Source organism: Phyllobates terribilis, unplaced genomic scaffold (assembly GCF_046119375.1).
Source record: "Phyllobates terribilis strain yellow unplaced genomic scaffold, ASM4611937v1 Scaffold_2__4_contigs__length_985480577, whole genome shotgun sequence".
Taxonomy (NCBI): Eukaryota; Metazoa; Chordata; class Amphibia; order Anura; family Dendrobatidae; genus Phyllobates; species Phyllobates terribilis.
Window position 1 is genome coordinate 474857930 of NW_027362762.1, and position 20452 is coordinate 474878381.

Here is a 20452-nt window from a genome sequence, read left to right on the forward strand (position 1 = left end):
GATTTAAGGGCATGAAAATTCAAAGTTTGAAAATTGCAAAATTTTCGCCAAATTTCTGTTTTTTTCACAAATAAACACAAGTGATAACGAAGAAATTTTACAACTATCATGAAGTACAATATGTCATGAAAAAATAATCTCAGAATCAGGGGGATCCGTTGAAGCGTTCCAGAGTAATTACCTCATAAAGTGACAGTGGTCAGAATTGTAAAAATTGGCCTGGTCAGTAAAGTGCAAACCACCCTCGGAAGTAAAGGGGTTAATGCACACCTGAAACACACTGCTTCTTTGTGTAGCATCATGGGAAAGTCTAAAGAAATCAGCCAAGATATCAGGAAGAGAATTGTGGACTTGCACATCCTTGGGTACAATTTCAAGATACCTGAAGGTGCCTTATTCATCTGTACAAACAATTATATGCAAGTACAAACAAGATGGGAATGTCCAGCAATCATACCGCTCAGGAAGGAGACGGGTTCTGTGTCCCAGAAGTGAACATGCTTTGGTCCAACATGTGCATATCGACCCAAGGACAAAAGCAAAAGACCTTGTGAAGATGATGGAGTAAGCTGGTAAGATTGTGTCAATAACCACAGTGAAACAAGTACTGTATCATCATGGGCTGAAAGGCCACTCTGCCAGGAAGAAGCCACTACTCCAAAAGAAACATAAAAAAAAGTCAGATTATTGTTTGCAAATGCACACAGGAACAAATACCTTAATTTTTGGAGACATGTCCTGTGGAACATTAACAGAAATAAACATTTGAAATAGATCACTCTGTTTGTAATGACTCTATATAATATATGAGTTTCACTTTTTGTATTGAAGAACTGAAATAAATTAACTTTTTGATGATATTCTAATTTAGTGAGATGCACCTGTATCTACTTTATATCAATGGCCTCTAATAGTAAGCCTGCATGTCAATAATGGCTTTGAAAGAAAAAACACAGATCTGGAGTAAAATACATTAATGCATTCATGTTTTATTTCCGTTTTTTTTTTTTTTTTTCCTGCAAACATCGTTAATGTCAGAAACCCTATATAAATCATTTATAGTTGCCAACAATACAGGTCCCTCGGGAACATTTAGGTGTAACAATGAGTTGTACATCTTTTAAAATACCTTTATTTTAAAGTAGTATAATCCTTACAAATGGCTATATATGAAGCAAGTGGCTTAGACAATATTGAAGGGCATGCAGCAGTAAATATAAAAAATTGTGACATTGCGATAACTGAATGAGAAATCATCATCAAATTAATCAGCAAAAAAGGTAAATCCAGTATTGCATGTGTTAACTTCATTAACATGCCTCCAAAGTATCAATAGTATCATCTGTCAATTGCTTGGAAGGTTTTCTAAGTGTTATTCCAGTAACACTCTCCAAAATGCTTTCAAGGTATAGCATAAAGTCTTCTCAAGTCTTCTCTTGTCTGTTGCGATTTAGAACAGCTTTAGGGGTAAATTCCAACTTTTCTTTTAAGCTGATAACTTGTGTAAGATCACGTCCTGCTGCCTCCTGTAAGGCCCTTTCTTCTCTCTTTTCCGAAATGCTTTGCTCCTCTGTAGACCGTTTTGGTGTTCCACGAATAAACCATTCCAACTGGTATCCTACAGTACCAACCACAAGTGCCACTGGAAAAGTGACATATGGGGCATATGTCCTTAAAGCAGCCCATAGTACGGGCCACATGGTTCCTCAGGTATTTAGAATGTTAATGAGATGCAGGCAAGTGAGGACCTATAAATACAAGAAAAATTAATTCTATTTTATTTATAACTTGCTGTTTAGTGTACCTTTTAAATGTGAAAACATGTTTTTATATCCTAACTATGTAGAGATATGATTGACTCAGGCACATAGCCTGAAGGTGCATTACTGAGTCTGACAACACATCCTCCGATTTCTTAAAGGGCAGTGTTGAGATGAACACATTGGGGGTATTGATTCAAATCCATCAAATGTCCAAAAATATTTACATATAGGTGAGAAAAAATGAAGATGATACAACATTGTAATCTAAACTGTTTAAATGGCGCTGGCAATCTCTGACAACTGCATTTAAAAGGGGCAATTGCCTGGCTCAATCAGAATAATACCAGGATGAGGGGATAGCTTGATCTTAGCTTTTCTGGTATAAAAATGGGAGACCCTATAAATTGGTATATTTACAGTGTTTACAAGGGCACATGCTCAATGTATGTACACAAGGAAAGGGGGGCATGTAAACAACACTAGTAAGAATAATAAGTACATGAGACCCTGATACTCTTAACAAGCAGGAAATGATCCCTCCTCAGCCCTCTATGGGAACACATGAGAAGGTCAAGAACAACTACCAAGCAGCAAATGAGATACCAGAGTGTACAGACCCACTACACAGGAAGAGGCACCACGGGGATAATGGCTGAGCACGTACTCACAGCAAACTGCCCACCCAGCAGCCTGGGAACCTGCCAATAACACACACCTTGTGCCAGGACCTAGCAGGCTAAAGGACCTGCGGTGACGTCACGACCGCGTGATCAGTCACATGTACAGAGTCACGTGTACAGGTAGCGGCTGACTGCAGCTTGTCAGTGCTAGAGGGCGGGAAGAACAAGTCCTTGGGTGTCTGCTATAGATATGGACAGAACTGTGTGAGGGCGATGGATATGGCGGGGCGGTGTATGTGAGGAAAACGTCCATCAGTGTATCTATATATGTGTGTTGTGTACATACATACACGAGTATAGTGTGTGTGTATATTAGTGTGTCTATAGCTATATTTTTGTGTATGTATATAGAGGGCTTATATGTGTATATACACTGTGAGTATGTATAATGTATAGTGCATTTGTATGTATAGAGTACGCAGAGGGATCCAGTTCTTGTGCCCAAACAGTGAGTGGTAAAATAACCCCTTAATGACCGCCGTTACGCCTTTTAACAGCAGCAGTGGCCTTATTCCTCAGCGACGTTAAAAAAATAAGTGAATAGCGCCCCTCCCTGCGGCTGGGGGTAGCTGAGACCCTGGAGAACACGTTTTTTTTCAGTCGGAGATCAAGTTAAAAAAAGTGAAGTCCTTTTTAAAAATCATTTTCCTCAGGCACCCCACGGTATGTTAGCACCAGATCCGCCATCCCCTGACCCTCCTCCTGTTCCCGAAGCAAAATGGCTGAGATCTGCCTGCCTGCACCCCGCAACCGCAGGAATTATTGCTATTGGTTCCTGACTTTTGATCACTGTGATAGACCCTATCTCAGTAACCAAAAGCCCAATAGTTGTCATCCCACTAGTCAGATTAAATTTTTTTTATTTTACAATTCTTATTTCTTTGCCTTTAGCTAGGGTTAGGTGTTAGGATTAAGGGTAGGGGTTTCTTGAAAAGTAAAAAAAATATATATATATACTTCTGTTACGTTAGGATTGCTAGTGTTAAATTAGGTTAGTTTTTTTTTTTGTTAGGCAACATATAAAATATAATAATGGCCCACAGAATGTTCACCACAGAGCAGGCATACACCCTGCTTTGCTTCGGCAGTTTCTGGAGTGAAACTGAATCTGCTTCTGAAGCAGAACAGTTTTCAGCCAGTCACTGCTGAATAGTCAGAGGCAGGACCAAGTTCTGCAGTCCCCCCTCCATTGTAACATCCCGACAATGCATTTTCTCCTCAAATTCCCCCTTTTTCAGCAGCCCCTGGAATAAAATTAGATGTCACCAATTTTACCCCCTTTGAATTTTTCCAAATTTTTGTTACCACAGTAGTCCTACAATTAATTGGCCACCAACCTAATTTATATGCCCGACAATAAATTTCCCAAAAACCCACTGCTTTTCTTTCCCGTTCATGGATCCCCACAAATGTCACTGAAATAAAAAAAAATTGGGGTCCTACCCTCAACATGGGTTTAGTAAAAAAAAATCCAGTCTCCGCTGCTACTGGGCGACAGACTCTGTCCACAGTACCCCTGTATTTGCAGCTGTCATGTTCCGAGCCCGTTATGAAACCCTAATGAGATTCCTTCATTTTAATGACAATTTCCAAGGCCCCCAAGAAATGACCCCAACTACGAACCTGTCAGCAGGATTGTGCTAATTAAACTACAGGCATTGTCAGGTTGGCGCCATTACACTGATTAAAATGATACCTTGGTTGATGAAATCTGTCCTGTGGTTCTTCCGTAATCTTTACTATCAGTTTGGAGATAATGATATGCTCCTGCAGCGGGGCTTTATGTGGTGCTCTGCTTACATATTCATCCGTATGCTCTTATAATAGGTCACTGATCCTTCACTGACTTACCTCCTATTTTCCATAATGCATATACTATTGTAAGGTTAGGAAAAAAAATTTTCATCCAGCAAAATGGCGCCCACGAATGCGCAGTAGCAGCTATCGCTTACCAATAGAAGTTACTGCTCATGCACCGCGGCCATTTTTTCTGGAGCAAAAATTTTTTAGCATGAGCATGATGCATCAAGCTTGCTAGCTCTGGTGACCCAGATGTCGTCATGGTAACGATCGGGCCCTCGTGATGACGTCATGGGGGCGCCGATTGGAGGGCAGAGGTAAGTACCTACCAGCCTGGACGTATGGATGCATCCAAGGTCATGAAGGGGTTAAAGAGTAACCACCGTTTAAATTTTTATTCCAAAAATCAATAGTACACATGAAAATAAGCAACTTTGTAATATATCTTATCAGAGAAATCTGCTTCTTTCTCTTTCAGAATTGATCATTCATTATCAAAATTGGCAATTCTGAAATAAAATCTGTATTCAGTGAAGACAGACTTTCCCATTACTGAGATAAGAGAGAACTGTTGCTACGGTTACAATTCTATGTAGATAGGAGGGGGAGGGGCTCTTCCTTTAGCTCCTCTCTCCTTCCATCTACATAGAAGTGTATCTATAGCAACTACCTTCTATCTCAGTAATGGGAAAGTCTGTCTTCACTGAATACTGATTTCACCTCAGAATTGACAATTTTGATAATGACTGATCATCTCAGAAGAGAAAGAGACAGATTTTGCTGATCAGACATATTAAAAAGATGCTTGTTTTTACTATTTTGTACTATTTATTTACGAAATAAAAATTAAAATGACAGTTACGCTTTAAAGCGTCAATTATTGCCTGGACTTTATTCAAATGACTTCCCTCAATCTCGGCGGGCCTCTGTAGGGCTTTAAATTAACCTGAACATGAAGCTAAGTGAAAACCTCATGCTCAATGACCCAAATGAGACCTGGCAATTCCAAGAACACATTCTAGTTTTGATGTAACAACTCTCGGCACTGATCGTTTTTAAGGGGTGTCAGGGAATGCCAGCGATGACACCAGGGAGATCACACAATATCCCACCGCTGCCACCAATTTGTCAGGGACTCCAGCGACGACACAGGGAGACCACACAAAATCTCACTGCAGCTGTCACTCTGTCAGGGTTGAGCGGGGATTCGCGTACACACGACCCCGATTACTCACTACGTAGCTATCAGCAAGCGAGCAGAAAGCGTATGGCATACACACCTTTGGATTCCAACGCATGGAATATGTGTATACGCCCCCGTACGGTTACTTCCAGCTTCACGATAGCCCAATTATTATTATTCGCTGCCAACACCGACCCAATTGGAAATATAAGACAGGCCGGGTCAGATGCCTGCGTTCTGGTAGCGTATGGCTTCAGGGGAAGGAACAGTTACAGAACAAAAGAAACAGGACTATAAAATTTAATATTTAATCCAAAAGGGAGGCAATGTTTAGGAAAAATATACAAAAGATTTTACAAATGGACATTTACAGTACAGAATATACAGTTACACAAAATAAACAGGACTAAAGAAGAAACTTACTATAAAGATCGCAGAGACAACTCAGTATAGTTGGAAGGGAGCTCTCCTATGACCGTTCAGCGAACGTGACCCCTTGCTTATGAAACATATACTCCCAGCAATGAGCACTGACCCCCCTTTCAGCAGTGTCTTTTATGCCGAAGGGAGAGACCTGCCCACACACCCCCGGTGATGACCTCATGTGGGCTGGGCTCCAGCCTTCATATTTTTATTAGGATATCTGGTATCTGCGATAATTTCTCGCTGGTTGAACGCAGAAGCCCGAAAGTGCTACCATATTTTTCATTATGAATTTACCTTTCTCCAGAGACCACACATGATACAGTTGCAGTCTGTCATTCTGTACTTTTGTGTTACCGCTCCCCAGAGGGGCGTACAGCTATGGAAAATTATCCATATTGTTCCTTGGCAGACCCTGCCACTAAAAATATGGGTCCCATTATTATCGGACGTATAGAACTTCAGATATTCCATATTTTGTGCTGGTGCCGGCCAGACTAAGGATTTCTGTTGAATTCTTCTGGAGTTCTGGGAATACAATCTTCTCACCAAGATGTAGATTTATCGCAGGTCTGTGTCACTGGAAAACACACTCGCATGTTAATTGGGTTTGCCACTTCTCTTGGTACTGACATCTGCCTCTTAGCCACTTCTCATGTGTGTGCTAATTTGCCTAGAAGCCACTGGCCAAAGTGTCAGCTCTTTAGATTGTCAGCTCTGACAAATGGTAGATAGGAGGGGGGATGAGGGATTTCAGGGAGAGAGAGAAATCCTTAATATTTTCTTAATATCTAGGACAGGGGAGAAGAAAGATTTTCAATATTTCCATAACATCTCCCCCTCTTTGAGGTAGTGTAGGGGCCGATTTACCGATCTCCCCTTAAGCCTACCTCGCTGCCCACCCTCCCTGCTGATCCGACAAGCCGTGGACCCAACTTGCCCACCACTCTGACCGACTGGGGATCCAGCTTTCTGATCACCCTGACCAGTTCAGGATACATTCTTCCCACCCCTCTGACAGGCTATGGATACCTTCTTCCCATGCTCCTGACAGACAGTGGGACCTACCTTCCCTCCCCTTGTTTCCTGGGGAGCCGGGCGAACTATGGGGCGGCTACGACCGGCCATGTCACAGTCCGTCGTTACATTGGTCGGCGGCACGAGACCTCTTTCCTTATGATCCCCGTGCTTCTCCCCATCCTTTCCCATTACCTCTGGAGCCGTGCTGGTCATGGGGCAGCTACCACCGACCATGTCACCATCTGGCGTGACCCTGGTCGCCTGCATGGGACGACCTGCTTCTTGGTGTCCATGCCTGCTCCCATTGCCCTTAGCACTAATGCTGGCTCACTTTAGGGGATCCTCAGCAGCATCACCCTGTGGGGTGAGGTGGCTGAGTCCCTCTTTACCACAACACACATTTTTATTATACATGATATTGACAATGGCATTACATGACATGTCAGATCTGGGAGGGTTGTCAGGAATGTATCGGGCAACCAACCGTCCCAGATCAGTTCCCAATAACACATTAGTGGGGAGATTCTCCGACACCCCCACTTCACTTAACCCCCGCACCCCAGTCCAGGAAAATTCGGGCCATCGATATGGGACGGCGAACACCCCCAAACCTGGTAACAGTCAGGGTCTTCCCAGGATTGAGTTCCACTGGTAACACGAACTCAGGGCGGATGTGGGTCCGTTCAGCTCCAGTGTCCTTAAGGTCATCAGTAATGGTGTTGCCCACAGTAACCGGTTGTAAGTTCTCCTGGGCCCTTCCAATCGCCCCACTCACAAAAAGAATGGCTGCAGTAGGCCCTGGGGCCTCCGGTGTGGAGTTCATCTTCTGCCTCTCCGGGCAGACAAGGCTGATGTGACCTGTTTGGTCACAAGTATAACACTTACGGGAGTCAAATGCAGGCCGGGTGCTGGAAAATGGGGCAGAACCCGCTGAGGGCCGGCTGGCTGGAACACTGGGGGGTGGTTGTAGGCTTACCCCCTTTCCAGCTGGTGGCTACCGACTTCTGCACCTCTGGTGTGCGGTTGGCCTCATAGGCATCTGTGATCTGGGCTGCTTTGGCGGCCTCCTTTGGCTCCCGGTCCAGCACAATCTGTCGCACTTTCACTGGGCAAAGACGAAGAAACTGGTCCTTCACCATCAGATCCTTCAGGTCCTCAAAGGTGGTGACTGACAGTCCTTGGACCCACTGCTCAAAGTTGGTCCGGAGCCCATCCACCACATCACTGTAGCTATCATGTGGTCCCCGTTGGAGGGCTCTGAACTTCTTCCGGTAAACCTCCGGAGTCAGCTGGTACTTTTTGATCACAGCCTGCTTGACGGCCTCATAGCCTTCATCTTGGTCTCGAAGGAGAGAAGCAAACACCATCAGAGCTTTTCCTCTGAGCCCTGGGATTAAATACCTGGTCCGCGGGCAGCTGGTACTGTCTGCAGGCTTTTTCAAACCCTCGCAGAAATATGTCCAAGTCTCCGTCTTTCTCCATTACAGGAAAATGCTCAGGACGGGGTTTAAAGCAGTTGTCACTGTTGGACTCACGGGTCTGTGTGGAGGATGGCTCCTTCTGAATCCGGGCTAGCTCCAGCTGGTACTGTCGCTCCTCTCGGTCGGCTTGGGCCGGTTGCTCAGCAGCCTCTCTGTCACGTTGGGCCCGTTGCTCAGCTCGCTCCTGGAATTTCAAGATCAGCTGCAGTCGTCCATCACAATCGTCTGCGGCAAGCTGCTCCAAGGCCCTCTGCAGGTAGGGGTCCACACTACCCTGGCTGCAGGTCTGGCTGGCAATCACAGGTGGGACCCCTGCAGTAGTGCCATCTGGGCCTTGGCTGGCCGCCCCATCATCAGGGCTCTGCTGTCGGAGTGGCTCTGCGGCACCTTACTACAGTTCAGCAATCATTTGGGCCTTGTTTTTGCCCATGGGGTCAATCTGTCTCAGCTCACAGAGGGCAGTGAGAGTGGCCTTCGACTGCTGGTGATACCAGGGCTCTTCACGCGTAGCCATCATTGCCAAATAAAAGATAGGATAGAAAAACAAGAGAAGGGGGGGATGCAACTGCTACACATACAGTAATGTCCCAGATAAAAAATCTTAAAACACTGAGTCTGATTTCTTAAAACTCTGCACAGAATTCTCGCAAGAACCATGCAAGTTTTCAGTGACAGGAATGATTGCTCAATCCAGCCACTGATGTTCTGTAATATCCCACCGCTTGCCACCAATTTGTCAGGGAACGCCAGCAACGACACCGGAGAGATCACACAATATCCCACCGCTGCCACCAATTTGTCAGGGACGCCAGCGACGACACCGGGGAGATCACACAATATCTCACCGCTGCCGTCACTGTCAGGATTGAGCAGGGATTCGCGCACACACGATCCCGATAATTCACTACGTAGCAAGCGAGCAGAAAGCGTATGGCATACACACCTCCGGATTCCAACGCATGGAATATGTGTATACGCCCACGTACGGTTACTGCCAGCTTCACAATAGCCCAATTATTATTATTCGCTGCTACCACCGACCCAATTTAAAATATAATACAGGCCGGGTCGGACACCTGCGTTTTGGGAGCGTATGGCTTCGGGGGAAGGAACGGTTACGGAACAAAAGAAATAGGACTATTAAATTTTATATTTAATCCAAAAGGGAGGCAGTGTTTAGGAAAAATATACAAAAGGTTTTACAAATGAACTTTCACAGTACAGAATATACCGTTATACAAAATAAACAGGATTAAAGAAGAAACTTACTATAAAGATCGCAGAGACGACTCAGTATAGTTGGAGGGAAGCTCTCCTATGACCGTTCAGAGAATGTGACTGTTATGATCTGCAACAAGTACTAAGGAAAGATAGGGGAAAGCTGTCCCTACAGTAAGACTAAGCTGAATCCCTACGATGTAGCGGGCTGCCTGTTCCTAGCGAACAGACCCGCCTTAGTCCGCGGCTAGTCTGAACGAAGACCTATAGCATAAGGGGAGGGGTCCCTAAAAGAACTAAGGACTGGGACAAAAATGGGACACCTCCTAAACAGAGAAGTTGTTGCAGAACACAAAAAGACAAACAGACAAAAAGGTACTAGAGGTCCCAGAAGGACCAAATGAACTGACAGAGAAAGGCACAGAAGCACCTGGCTAGAGAAACAGTCAAACACTGAAGTCCAGAACAGCCAGGAGGGCGGAGCTGGAATATAAAGGCAGGTGGTCACGCGACCGCAAAACACAAGATGGAAAAACAAACAGGAGGGTTCTAACAGTACCCCCTCTCATTTATGATGATCCTCTGGATCCTCCAGGCCCAGGCCTATCCGGAAACCTCCTGTGGAAAGCTCTAACAAGCCTAGGAGCAGAGACATCATCCGCCCTTACCTAGGAGTTATCTTCGGGACCAAAACCCTTCCAGGAGACAAGATACTGTAATCTCCCTCTATGCCATCTAGAATTCAGGATACGAGAAATTTCATATTCGCTGTCTTCCACCACAGGAGGAACTGTGACCCCTTGCTTATGAAACATACACTGTGTGCAGAATTATTAGGCAAGTTGTATTTTAGAGGATTATTTTTATTATTGATCAACAACTATGTTCTCAATCAACCCAAAAGACTCATAAATATCCAAGCTTAATATTTTTGGAAGCTGGAGTGTTTTTTTTTTTAGATTTGGCTATCTTAGGAGGATATCTGTTTGTGCAGGTAACTATTACTGTGCAGAATTATTAGGCAACTTAATAAAAACCAAATATAATCCCATCTCACTTGTTTATTTTCACCAGGTAAACCAATATCAGTGCACAAAATTTACAAATAAACATTTCTGACATGCAAAAACAAAAACCCCAAAAAATAGTGATCAATATAGCCACCTTTCTTTATGATGACACTTAACAGCCTTCCATCCATAGATTCTGTCAGTTGCTTGATCTGTTTTCGATCAACATTGCATGCAGCAGCCACCACAGCCTCCCAGACACTGTTCCGATAGGTGTACTGTTTTCCCTCCCTGTAGATCTCACATTTTATGATGGACCACAGGTTCTCTATGGGGTTCAGATCAGGTGAACAATGGGGCCATGTCATTATTTTTTCTTCTTTTAGACCTTTACTGGCCAGCCACGCTGTGGAGTAGTTGGATGCATGTGATGGAGCATTGTCCTGCATGAAAATAATGTTTTTCTTGAACGATACCGACTTCTTCCTGTACCACTGCTTGAAGAAGTCTTCCAGAAACTGGCAGTAGGTCTGGGAGTTGAGCTTCACTCCATCCTCAACCCAAAAAGGTCCCACAAGTTCATATTTGATGATACCAGCCCATACCAATACCCCACCTCCACCTTGCTGGCGTCTGAGTCGGAGTGGAGCTCTCTGCCCTTTACTGATCCAGCCTCTGGCCCATCCATCTGGCCCATCAAGAGTCACTCTCATTTCATCAGTCCATAAAACCTTTGAAAAATCAGTCTTAAGATACTTCTTGGCTCATTCTTGACGTTTTATCTCATGTTTCTTGTTCAAAGGTGGTCGTTTTTCAGCCTTCCTTACTTGGCCATGTCCCTGAGTATCGCACACCTTGTGCTTTTTGATACTCCAGTAACGTTGCAGCTCTGAAATATGGCAAAACTGGTGGTGAATGGCATCTTGGCAGCTTCACGCTTGATTTTCCTCAATTCATGGGCAGTTATTTTGCGCCTTTTTTGGCCAACATGCTTCTTGCGACCCTGTTGCTATTTGCCATGAAACGCTTGATTGTTCGGTGATCATGCTTCAAAAGTTTGGAAATTTCAAGACTGCTGCATCCCTCTACAAGACATCTCACAATTTTGGACTTTTCAGAGCCCTCAAATCTCTCTTCTGACCCATTTTGCCAAAGGAAACGAAGTTGCCTAATAATTAAGCACACCTTATATACTGTGTTGATGTCATTAGTCAACACCCCTCCTCATTACAGAGATGCACATAACCAGATTTACTTAATTGGTAGTTGGCTCTCAAGCCTATGCAGCTTGGAGTAGGACAACATGTATAAAAAGTATCATGTGATCAAAATACTCATTTGCCTAATAATTCTGCACACAGTGTATACTCCCGGCAATAAGCACTGACACCCCCCTTTGGCTGTGTCTTTTATGCCGAAAGGGGGGTCAGTGCCCACACACTCCCAGTGATGACCTCACGTGGGCTGGGCTCCAGCCTTCATATTTTTATTAGGATATCTGATTTATGCGATAATTTCTCGCTGGTTGATCACAGAAGCCCGAAAGTGCTACCATATTTTTCATTATGAATTTACCTTTGTCCAGAGACCACACATGATACAGCTGCAGTCTGTCATTCTGTACTTTTGCATTACCGCTCCCCGGAGGGGCATACAGCTACGAAAAATTATCCATATTGTTCCTTGGCAGACCCTGCCACTAAAAATATGGGTCCCATTATTATCGGACGTATGGAACTTCAGATATTCCATATTTTGTGCCGGTGCCGGCCAGACTAAGGATTTTTGTAGACTTCTTCTGGAGTTCTGGGAATACAACCTTCTCACCTAGATGTAGATTTATCGCAGGTCTGTGTCACTGGAAAACACACTCGCATGTTAATTGGGTTTGCCACCTCTCTTGGTACTGGCATCTGCCTCTTAGCCACTTCTCATGTGCGTGCTAATTTGCCTAGAAGCCACTGGCCAAAGTGTCAGCTCTTTAGATTGTCAGCTCTGACAAATGGTAGATAGAAGGGGGGATGAGGGGTTTTAGGGGGAGAGAGAAATCCTTAATATTTTCTTAATATCTAGGACAGGGGAGAAGAAAGATTTTCAATATTTCCAATGCAAGGGATGACAAAGTTTCTGCCACCTTGATATCTTCAACGCTGGTTTCCAAGTTGGCCAACAAATAAGGAGCTTCGAGAGGTTCTTTATCCTGCCAGGGTTTGATTCGATTAACATTCTTCCAGAAAGGGAAGTATTTCTCCCATTTCTCTTCTTCTGCCATGACTGTATCTGGAAGGGCTTCCTTTTCCCTGGCTGGTGTACTTTATAGTTGACTTCTCACAATTTTGCCACCACTTCATAGGGTCACAGTAAGACTCAAATTACTTAGTACCAACAATAAACAAGAGAGCTCACAGATTTGGTACCCTATACTTATATTTAAAAATTAACCTTTAATATGTATATCTTAAAATTAGGCACCATTAGATACCATAAAAACAACAAACCACATTATCAGTGCAAATGAATAAAAGAAGGGGAGTGCCTTTCCTTATTATGGCACTACCTTACCCTACCTTTAGTTTTAAACAGCTCACTTCATAGGGTCCCTGCCACTTGGCAATGAACTTTCTCTCCACCATGGGTACTAGCTACCAGTACCGGATCCCCAGGCATACACTGTCTCACTTGAGCTGAACTATTGTACACGCTGGACTATGCCTTCAGTGCCTTGAGGAGGTGCTCTTTCACAATAGAAATCACATTGGCCTCTCTTGCACCTGCATCACATGCTCTATTATGCTTCTGTAGGGTGTGGTTTTGGTTTCCCACATCTCCTTTGCTACATCCAGGAGTCCACGGGGGTGTTGGCCATACAGTAGCTCAAATGTGGAAAAACCTGTGGCGGCTTGTGGAACTTCCATGATGGAGAACAATAGATAGGGTAACAGAGAGTCACAATCCTGATCGTCATTCTCTACCACCTTCTTTTACATGCCCTATAAGGTTTTATTAAACCTCTCTACCAGACCATCCATCTGCAGATGGTACACCGAGGTCCAAAGCTGCGAAATTTGTAGCGCTTTACACAATTCCCTCATGACCTTTGACATGAATGGTGTCTGTTGATCCATCAGTATTACCTTAGGAAGGCCTGTTCGAGAGAAAATCTGAAATACATCCTGGACTATTCACTTAGAGGAGGTGTTTTTTAAAGCCACCGCCTCCGGGTACCTAGTAGCATAGTCTAATACTACCAAGAAATATTGATGTCCTCTGGTTGATTTTACCATAGGGCCCACCAAATCCATGGCTGTGTGTTCGAACAGGACCTAATTGGTAACGGAACTAAGGAACGGCCGAAGTGAGCCACTGGGGAAGTCAGCTGAAATGTGGGACAGGACTGACAATGGCTCAGAATTTCCCTATAACATCCAGGCCAGTAAAACCTCTGGAGGATTCGCTTTTGGGTCTTTTTTACCGACAGATGACCACTCAACACATGAGAATGAGCCAGATCTAACACCATGTGTCTGCAGGGCCCTGACATAAGTAGTTTTTCTATTACTTCACCCCTCAGTTTAGTTACTCTTATAAAAGAAAAATACAGGAACCGATTATCGGCTTCTGAGGAATACCGTTACATTCTCGACAGCACCTTTTAGAGTTAAGTCCCTGAGTTGGGCGGTTCCAAAGTTTTCCCTGGACACTTCCAGCTCAGGCATATTGGCTTCAGGGAATGCTTCCTCATCCTCATTGCCAGCTAGTACAGAAAATGGAAATTCGTTGGTCACGTCATGTAATGGGGTTTTTTTTAGCCGTAACCTGAGTGCCAGTCAAACTACTTGGCGCTATCGCTTTCCCCCACAAGTCCCATAACAATGGAAAGTCATGTCCAACAATTACAGGATATAAGTCTTTGACCACTCCCACGAAGTGGAACATGGAACCATAGTATGTGCCTATGTTGACCTGGGCTATGTGATAGTTCTTGGAATCTCCATAGATACATGTTACACCCACCCCCTTCCCAAGGACTAGCTCATGCGGAAGTGTGACTCTTACCAGTGTCACCAAACTTCCTGAGTCCAGGAGTCCCATGACTTTGACATTGTTCACAGTCACTTGGCATGCCTGAGGCCCCTCACCAGGATGAGTAACAGCACTGCAAAGTAGGAGCAGCGCTGGCCTATAATGCAGTCCATTGGTTTCACGGCCGTAAGACATCGGGTTGCGATATGGCCAGGGGCATGACACCTCCAGTAGGTAACGGCATGGAACTAATTCCTCAGAAGTGATTCAGATGCCTCCTGGGCCTTTGGGTGACCCACAAGTGTGGATTTAGGCCCTCCTTTTGGTACCCCAGGAAGGTGACCTTACACTCCCTTGACAGCTCAGGGAATTGTCAACAGCCAGTTATTTCTCCACGAGGAGTTTTCAATCAGGTAAAACATCATGCAGGAGGGAGAAAAGGGAAATAAAGTCAGACAGGTAAAACTACATTCTCTTGTCGTACCCAATGCAATATCTCCCGTCCTAACAAGGACAGTGCCCAAGTGTGACCTATTCCTCTAAAAATGTCCTTGTAGAAACCCTCCCTATGCCTTTCATCACCCTGGAATGGGGAACTCCTCAGGGGAGATCACTATATCCATATGCCTGACAGTGTGAGAGGATGGACAGGAAAGCAGAGGTGACCATTCTATGAGAGGAGAGCTGATAGAAGGGTATAAAATGTTGACACAGCTAAACTCCGCTGCACTGCCCTTACTCTCACACTGACTCATGCAGGAGGTTAGACCAGGAGATCAGGGCTGTATCATTACATCTTACAGACTTAGAAACCTGCTCTAAGCTATGGTGAGGACACATTCTTTCTCCAGTGTGTTGCTGCCTGCTTATGATTGGTTAGCATTAGACAGGGGAAGAAGGTCACGCCCTAATTGGAAACTATCTGTATTGTCCACTTAGACTTAACAAAAATTAGCTCATTAGGGGCGAAATACTTTGTTGCAGAGATATTTGTAATCAAAGAGGCAGCAAAAAAATTTTTAAAAAAGTTTGTGACGTAGCCTCTGACTTTCAGCCAGTCAGAAGCTACTATCACAAGATGGCGCAGGGGGAACGGAGTGGTGCCGAAAAAATGGTGAAGACACGGGAGGCTGAGTATAGGGCAGGGGGCTTAGATTTAAAGCACCACTCCAGCGCTGAAAGAAAAAAAAAAAAAGAGTGATGCTTTAAGAGAAGAGTACTTGTCCCAGGATGATGATTGCAATCCATATGTATATATTATCTATAATATAATCGGCCAAGCGTCCCTCTGTCTGAAGCCTCTATAGACTCGCAGTCTGGCTCCAGCCAGAAGAAAGCATGAAGCCGTTACAGGTAAGAGTGTATGGCGCCGGAGATCGCGGTATGCGTAGGCACTGAACGCATACAGCAATCTCCGGTGCCATACTTACATACTTACCTGACCAGGAGGAGCGTTGCCGCGGCGCCTCTCTTCTGGCCGGAGACTGGGGGCGGAGTGAAGGCGTCGAAATCGGCGCATGCGCATAGCGCTATCCGGCGCCATTTTACTGAAGACACATTTACAGTGTGTCTTCAGCAAAATGGCGCCGGATAGCACGGTGCTCCAGCGCCGCACTCCTCCCCCGGCCTCCGGCAGAACAGGACACCGTCGTGCTGGAGCACAGGGAAGAAAGGTGAGTATAAGTGTTTATCTTTTTTGTATGTGTGCAGCCTGAAAGGGATGAGGGGTGTCACACATACCAGGATTGGGGTGATGACGGGACCACACATACCAGGATTGGGGGGATGAGGGGACCACACATACCAGGATTGGGGGATGAGGAGACCATGCATACCAGAATTGGGGGTGAGGGGACCATGCCTTCCAGGATTGAGGGATGAAGGGGCCACGTATACCAGGATTGGGGGATGAGGGGTACCATACATACCAGGATTGGGGGATGAGGGGGGCCATGCATACCAGGATTGGGGGTGAGGGGACCACACATACCAGGATTGGGGGATTAGGGGTGCCATGCATACCAGGATTGGGGGTGAGGGGACCATGCATACCAGGATTGGGGGTGAGGGGACCATGCATACCAGGATTGGGGGATGAGGAGTGCCATGCATACCAGGATGAGGTATTGGGTACCATACATACCAGGATTAGGGAATGGAGGGTGCCATGCATACAAGGATTGGGGGATGAGGGGTGCCATACATACCAGGATTGGGATGAGGGGTGCCATGTATATCAAATTTGGGATGAGGGGTGCCATGCATACCAGGAGGAGAGATGGGGTGCCATGCATGCCAGGATTGGGATGAGGGGTGCCATGTATACCAGATTTGAAATGAGGGGTGCCATGCATACCAGGATTGGGGATGGGGGGTGCCATGCATACCAGGATTGGGGATGGTGGGGTGCCATGCATACCAGGATTGAGGATGAAGGGTGCCATGCATACCAGGATTGAGGGGTACCATGCATACCAGGATTGAGGGGTGAGGGGTACCATGCATACCAGGATTGGGGGATGAGGGATACCATGCATACCAGGATTGGGGGATGAGGGGTACCATGCATAGCAGGATAGGGATCTGGGGGAGCCATGCATACCAGGATAGGGATGAGGGGTGCCATGCGTACCAGGATTGAGGGTGAGGGGTGCCATGCGTACCAGGATTGAGGATGAGGGGTGCCATGGGTGCCAGGATTGAGGGTGAGGGGTGCCATGAATACCAGGATTGGAGGTGATGGGTGCCATACATACCACGATTTGGGGTGAGCGGACCATGCATACCAGGATTGGGGGTGAGGGGACCATGCATACCAGGATTGGGGGTGAGGGTACCACACATACCAGGATTGGGGGTGAGGGTACCACACATACCAGGATTGGGGGTGAGGGGACCACGCATACCAGGATTGGGGGTGAGGGGACCACGCATACCAGGATTGGGGGATGAGGGGTACCACGCATACCAGGATTGGGGGATGAGGGGTACCACGCATACCAGGATTGGGGGATGAGGGGTACCACGCATACCAGGATTGGGGGATGAGGGGTGCCACGCATAACAGGATTGGGGGATGAGGGGTACCATGCATACCAGGATAGGGATGAGGGGCCCATACATACCAGTATTAGGGATGAGGGGCCCATACATACCAGTATTAGGGATGAGAAAGCCATGCATACCAGGATGAGGGATTGGTTACCATACATACCAAGATTGTGGAATGGGGGGTGCCATGCATACAAGGATTGGGGGATGAGGGGTGCCATACATACCAGGATTGGGATGAGGGGTGCCATGTATATCAAATTTGGGATGAGGGGTGCCATGCATACCAGGAGGAGAGATGGGGTGCCATGCATACCAGGATTGGGATGAGGGGTGCCATGTAAAACAGATTTGAAATGAGGGGTGCCATGCATACCAGGATTGGGGATGGGGGGTGCCATGCATACCAGGATTGGGGATGGTGGGGTGCCATGCATATCAGGATTGGGGATGAGGGGTACCATGCATACCAGGATTGGGGGATGAGGGGTACCATGCATACCAGGATTCGGATGAGGGGCCATGCATACCAGGATAGGGATGAGGGGTACCATGTATACCAGGATAGGGATGAGGGGTACCATGCATACCAGGATTGAGGGTGAGGGGTACCATGCATACCAGGATTGAGGCTGAAGGATGCCATGCGTACCAGGATTGAGAGTGAGGGGTGCCATGGGTACCAGGATTGAGAGTGAGGGGTGCCATGGGTACCAGGATTGAGGGTGAGGCGTGCCATGCATACCAGGATAGGGATGAGGGCAGCACATAACAGGATGGGGGAAGAGGATTGGGAGCACAAATACCAGGATGGGGGCAGCACATACCAGCATGGGAGACCATATACCAATAAAAATGCTCGCCACCCGGGCGTAGAACAGGCTCAATAGCTAGTAGTAATTATATTGCAAAGGTATCAGCTATTTTGAATGCACAAAATACCCAGAACAAACCATCGTGGAGGTCCCTTTGTGAGCTTCCCCACTGGCGACTGGCTGGTTACAGGTCGGTGAAGCAGGAACAGCTGAACCAAATGTGCAGGTTACTGTAGTGGGAGCCGCTCTCCGCTACACTGCTGAGTGAGTGCACAGTGAAGTCAGTTTAGTTGAGATGGTTTCCTTCTCCCCCACTGGCACCATCCACACCACGCTGTGCATTTCTGTACAATGCTTGTATATGGGCGCTGATAGTGAGTGTAGCAGGTGCTATATTCTGCTACACTGCTGAGTGAGTGCACAGTGAAGTCAGTTTAGATTAGATGGTTTCCTTCTCCCCCACTGGCACCATCCACACCACGCTGTGCATTTCTGTACAATGCTTGTATATGGGCACTGATTGTGAGTGTAGCAGGTGCTATATTCTGCTACACTGGTGAATGGGTGGTGCAGCATCGTTCTCCCTCAAACCCCACCCCATAGCTGGCGATCAAGAGGCACAGTGTCTTATACAATATAAACAATTAGGTGTCAAGCCCCCTCTATTGGCCTAGATTTATAAATGCCTTAGCATGTCATGTGGACATCCAACCACATGGTGACAGTATTTCTATTGCAAACACGGAGGACACGCTAAATGTATATACATTAGAATAGCTAGCAGTTTGCATTGTAAATACATAAAGTAACCACAAGATGGCAGTAAAGTCCTAAATGTCCTAAACTAGGAGATACAGGAAAAATAAACTACCCTTAAGCTAGGAGAAAGTGACAGTATACACTGGAGTGACATTACCAATATAGAAACCTCAACATTACATGTTTGGACCCATTGAAGCACCATTGTGTGCAAAATGGCTGTAGTCTGCACCTGCATTCTACTGCATACATTTATTTAATGATTTTGCAATAAAATACATTTTTATGGGGCAGAGCGTGCCGCCTCTTCTCTCTAAATTTTACAAAAATCTTGCATTTTGTGAAGCACCCGGAGGTCCCGTATAATCATGAGGTATGCAGTTATCCTTTCAGGTCATGTGAGTTATGAATGGTGCCGGTTTCTTTTCTCTTTTTTGTACAGGATAGACAGACATGTTAACAAAATGCAAATGATGAAGAGATGGAAACAAAGTTTTCAAAACAACTCAATTTATTCAGTATTGAATATAAGTGCCACGTGCAGAAGTACACGCACTTATTAACCTCATTGATAGCAAGCCGAGGTGTCTGAGGACTAGAGATGAGCGGTGTTCGACTAGAACTGTTCGCCAATCTCAAATTCGAGCTGTTTTGGGCGGTGTTCGAGTTGTTCGACGAACCCGAACGATTTGCAAAAAATTCGGCTGTTCGAGGTTATGTTCGATAACTGTTCGTGCACCAAAAGCGTGTCCTGCATGTCTGGCGCTATTTAGAGCACCAATCATGCAGGGATTGCCTGCCACTCACTGTAATGCCACAGCCATGGTGGTTGTGGCATTACAGTGATTGCCCAAATCGATGGGAACAGTGCTCACAGTGAAACATGAAAAGCCGGCAATTCAGCAGCGGCATACACCGGTACCCGACAATTTAGAACCGAAAGAATAGAGCTTCACAAATAGATTAGATAGATAGAAACATGTCAGTCACACATATAAGAAGCACAGTGACAGTGTTGCTTACTGTACTTGTCATTTAGTGTAAAGGATTTATCAAAAAAAATAATAGTGTTTTCATGCACCGTCTCTTTAAAAAAGCCGGCTGGCAATTCAGCATCTGTACCCGACAATTTAGAATAGAAGGAATAGAGAATCACACATAGATTAGATAGATAGAAACATGTCAGCCACATATATACGAAGTACAGTGACAGTGTTGCTTACTGT

At 45.7% G+C, this 20452-nt stretch overlaps 1 protein-coding gene across 4 annotated transcripts; it reads right to left on the minus strand.

Moving 5' to 3' along the window:
• Positions 1–1116: 1116 nt before the first annotated feature.
• On the minus strand, positions 1117–2586 carry SMIM12 (small integral membrane protein 12). Of its 4 annotated transcripts, none has more exons than XM_073670582.1 (2): positions 2479–2586; positions 1117–1748 (listed from the first exon to the last, which is right to left on the minus strand). In XM_073670582.1, the coding sequence occupies exon 2, from the start codon at positions 1698–1700 to the stop codon at positions 1425–1427; it is 276 nt and encodes a 91-aa protein (XP_073526683.1). In that variant the 5' UTR covers positions 1701–1748; positions 2479–2586; the 3' UTR covers positions 1117–1424. The 4 variants fall into 4 exon arrangements, with proteins under 4 accessions (XP_073526683.1, XP_073526682.1, XP_073526685.1 ...); XM_073670581.1 differs by having other exon boundaries at positions 2432–2557; XM_073670584.1 differs by having other exon boundaries at positions 2428–2547.
• Positions 2587–20452: the final 17866 nt, after the last annotated feature.

Excerpts from the sequence above, each read along its gene's own strand:
- SMIM12 (XM_073670582.1), bottom strand. The coding sequence starts at position 1,700 with ATGTGGCCCGTACTATGGGCTGCTTTAAGGACATATGCCCCATATGTC.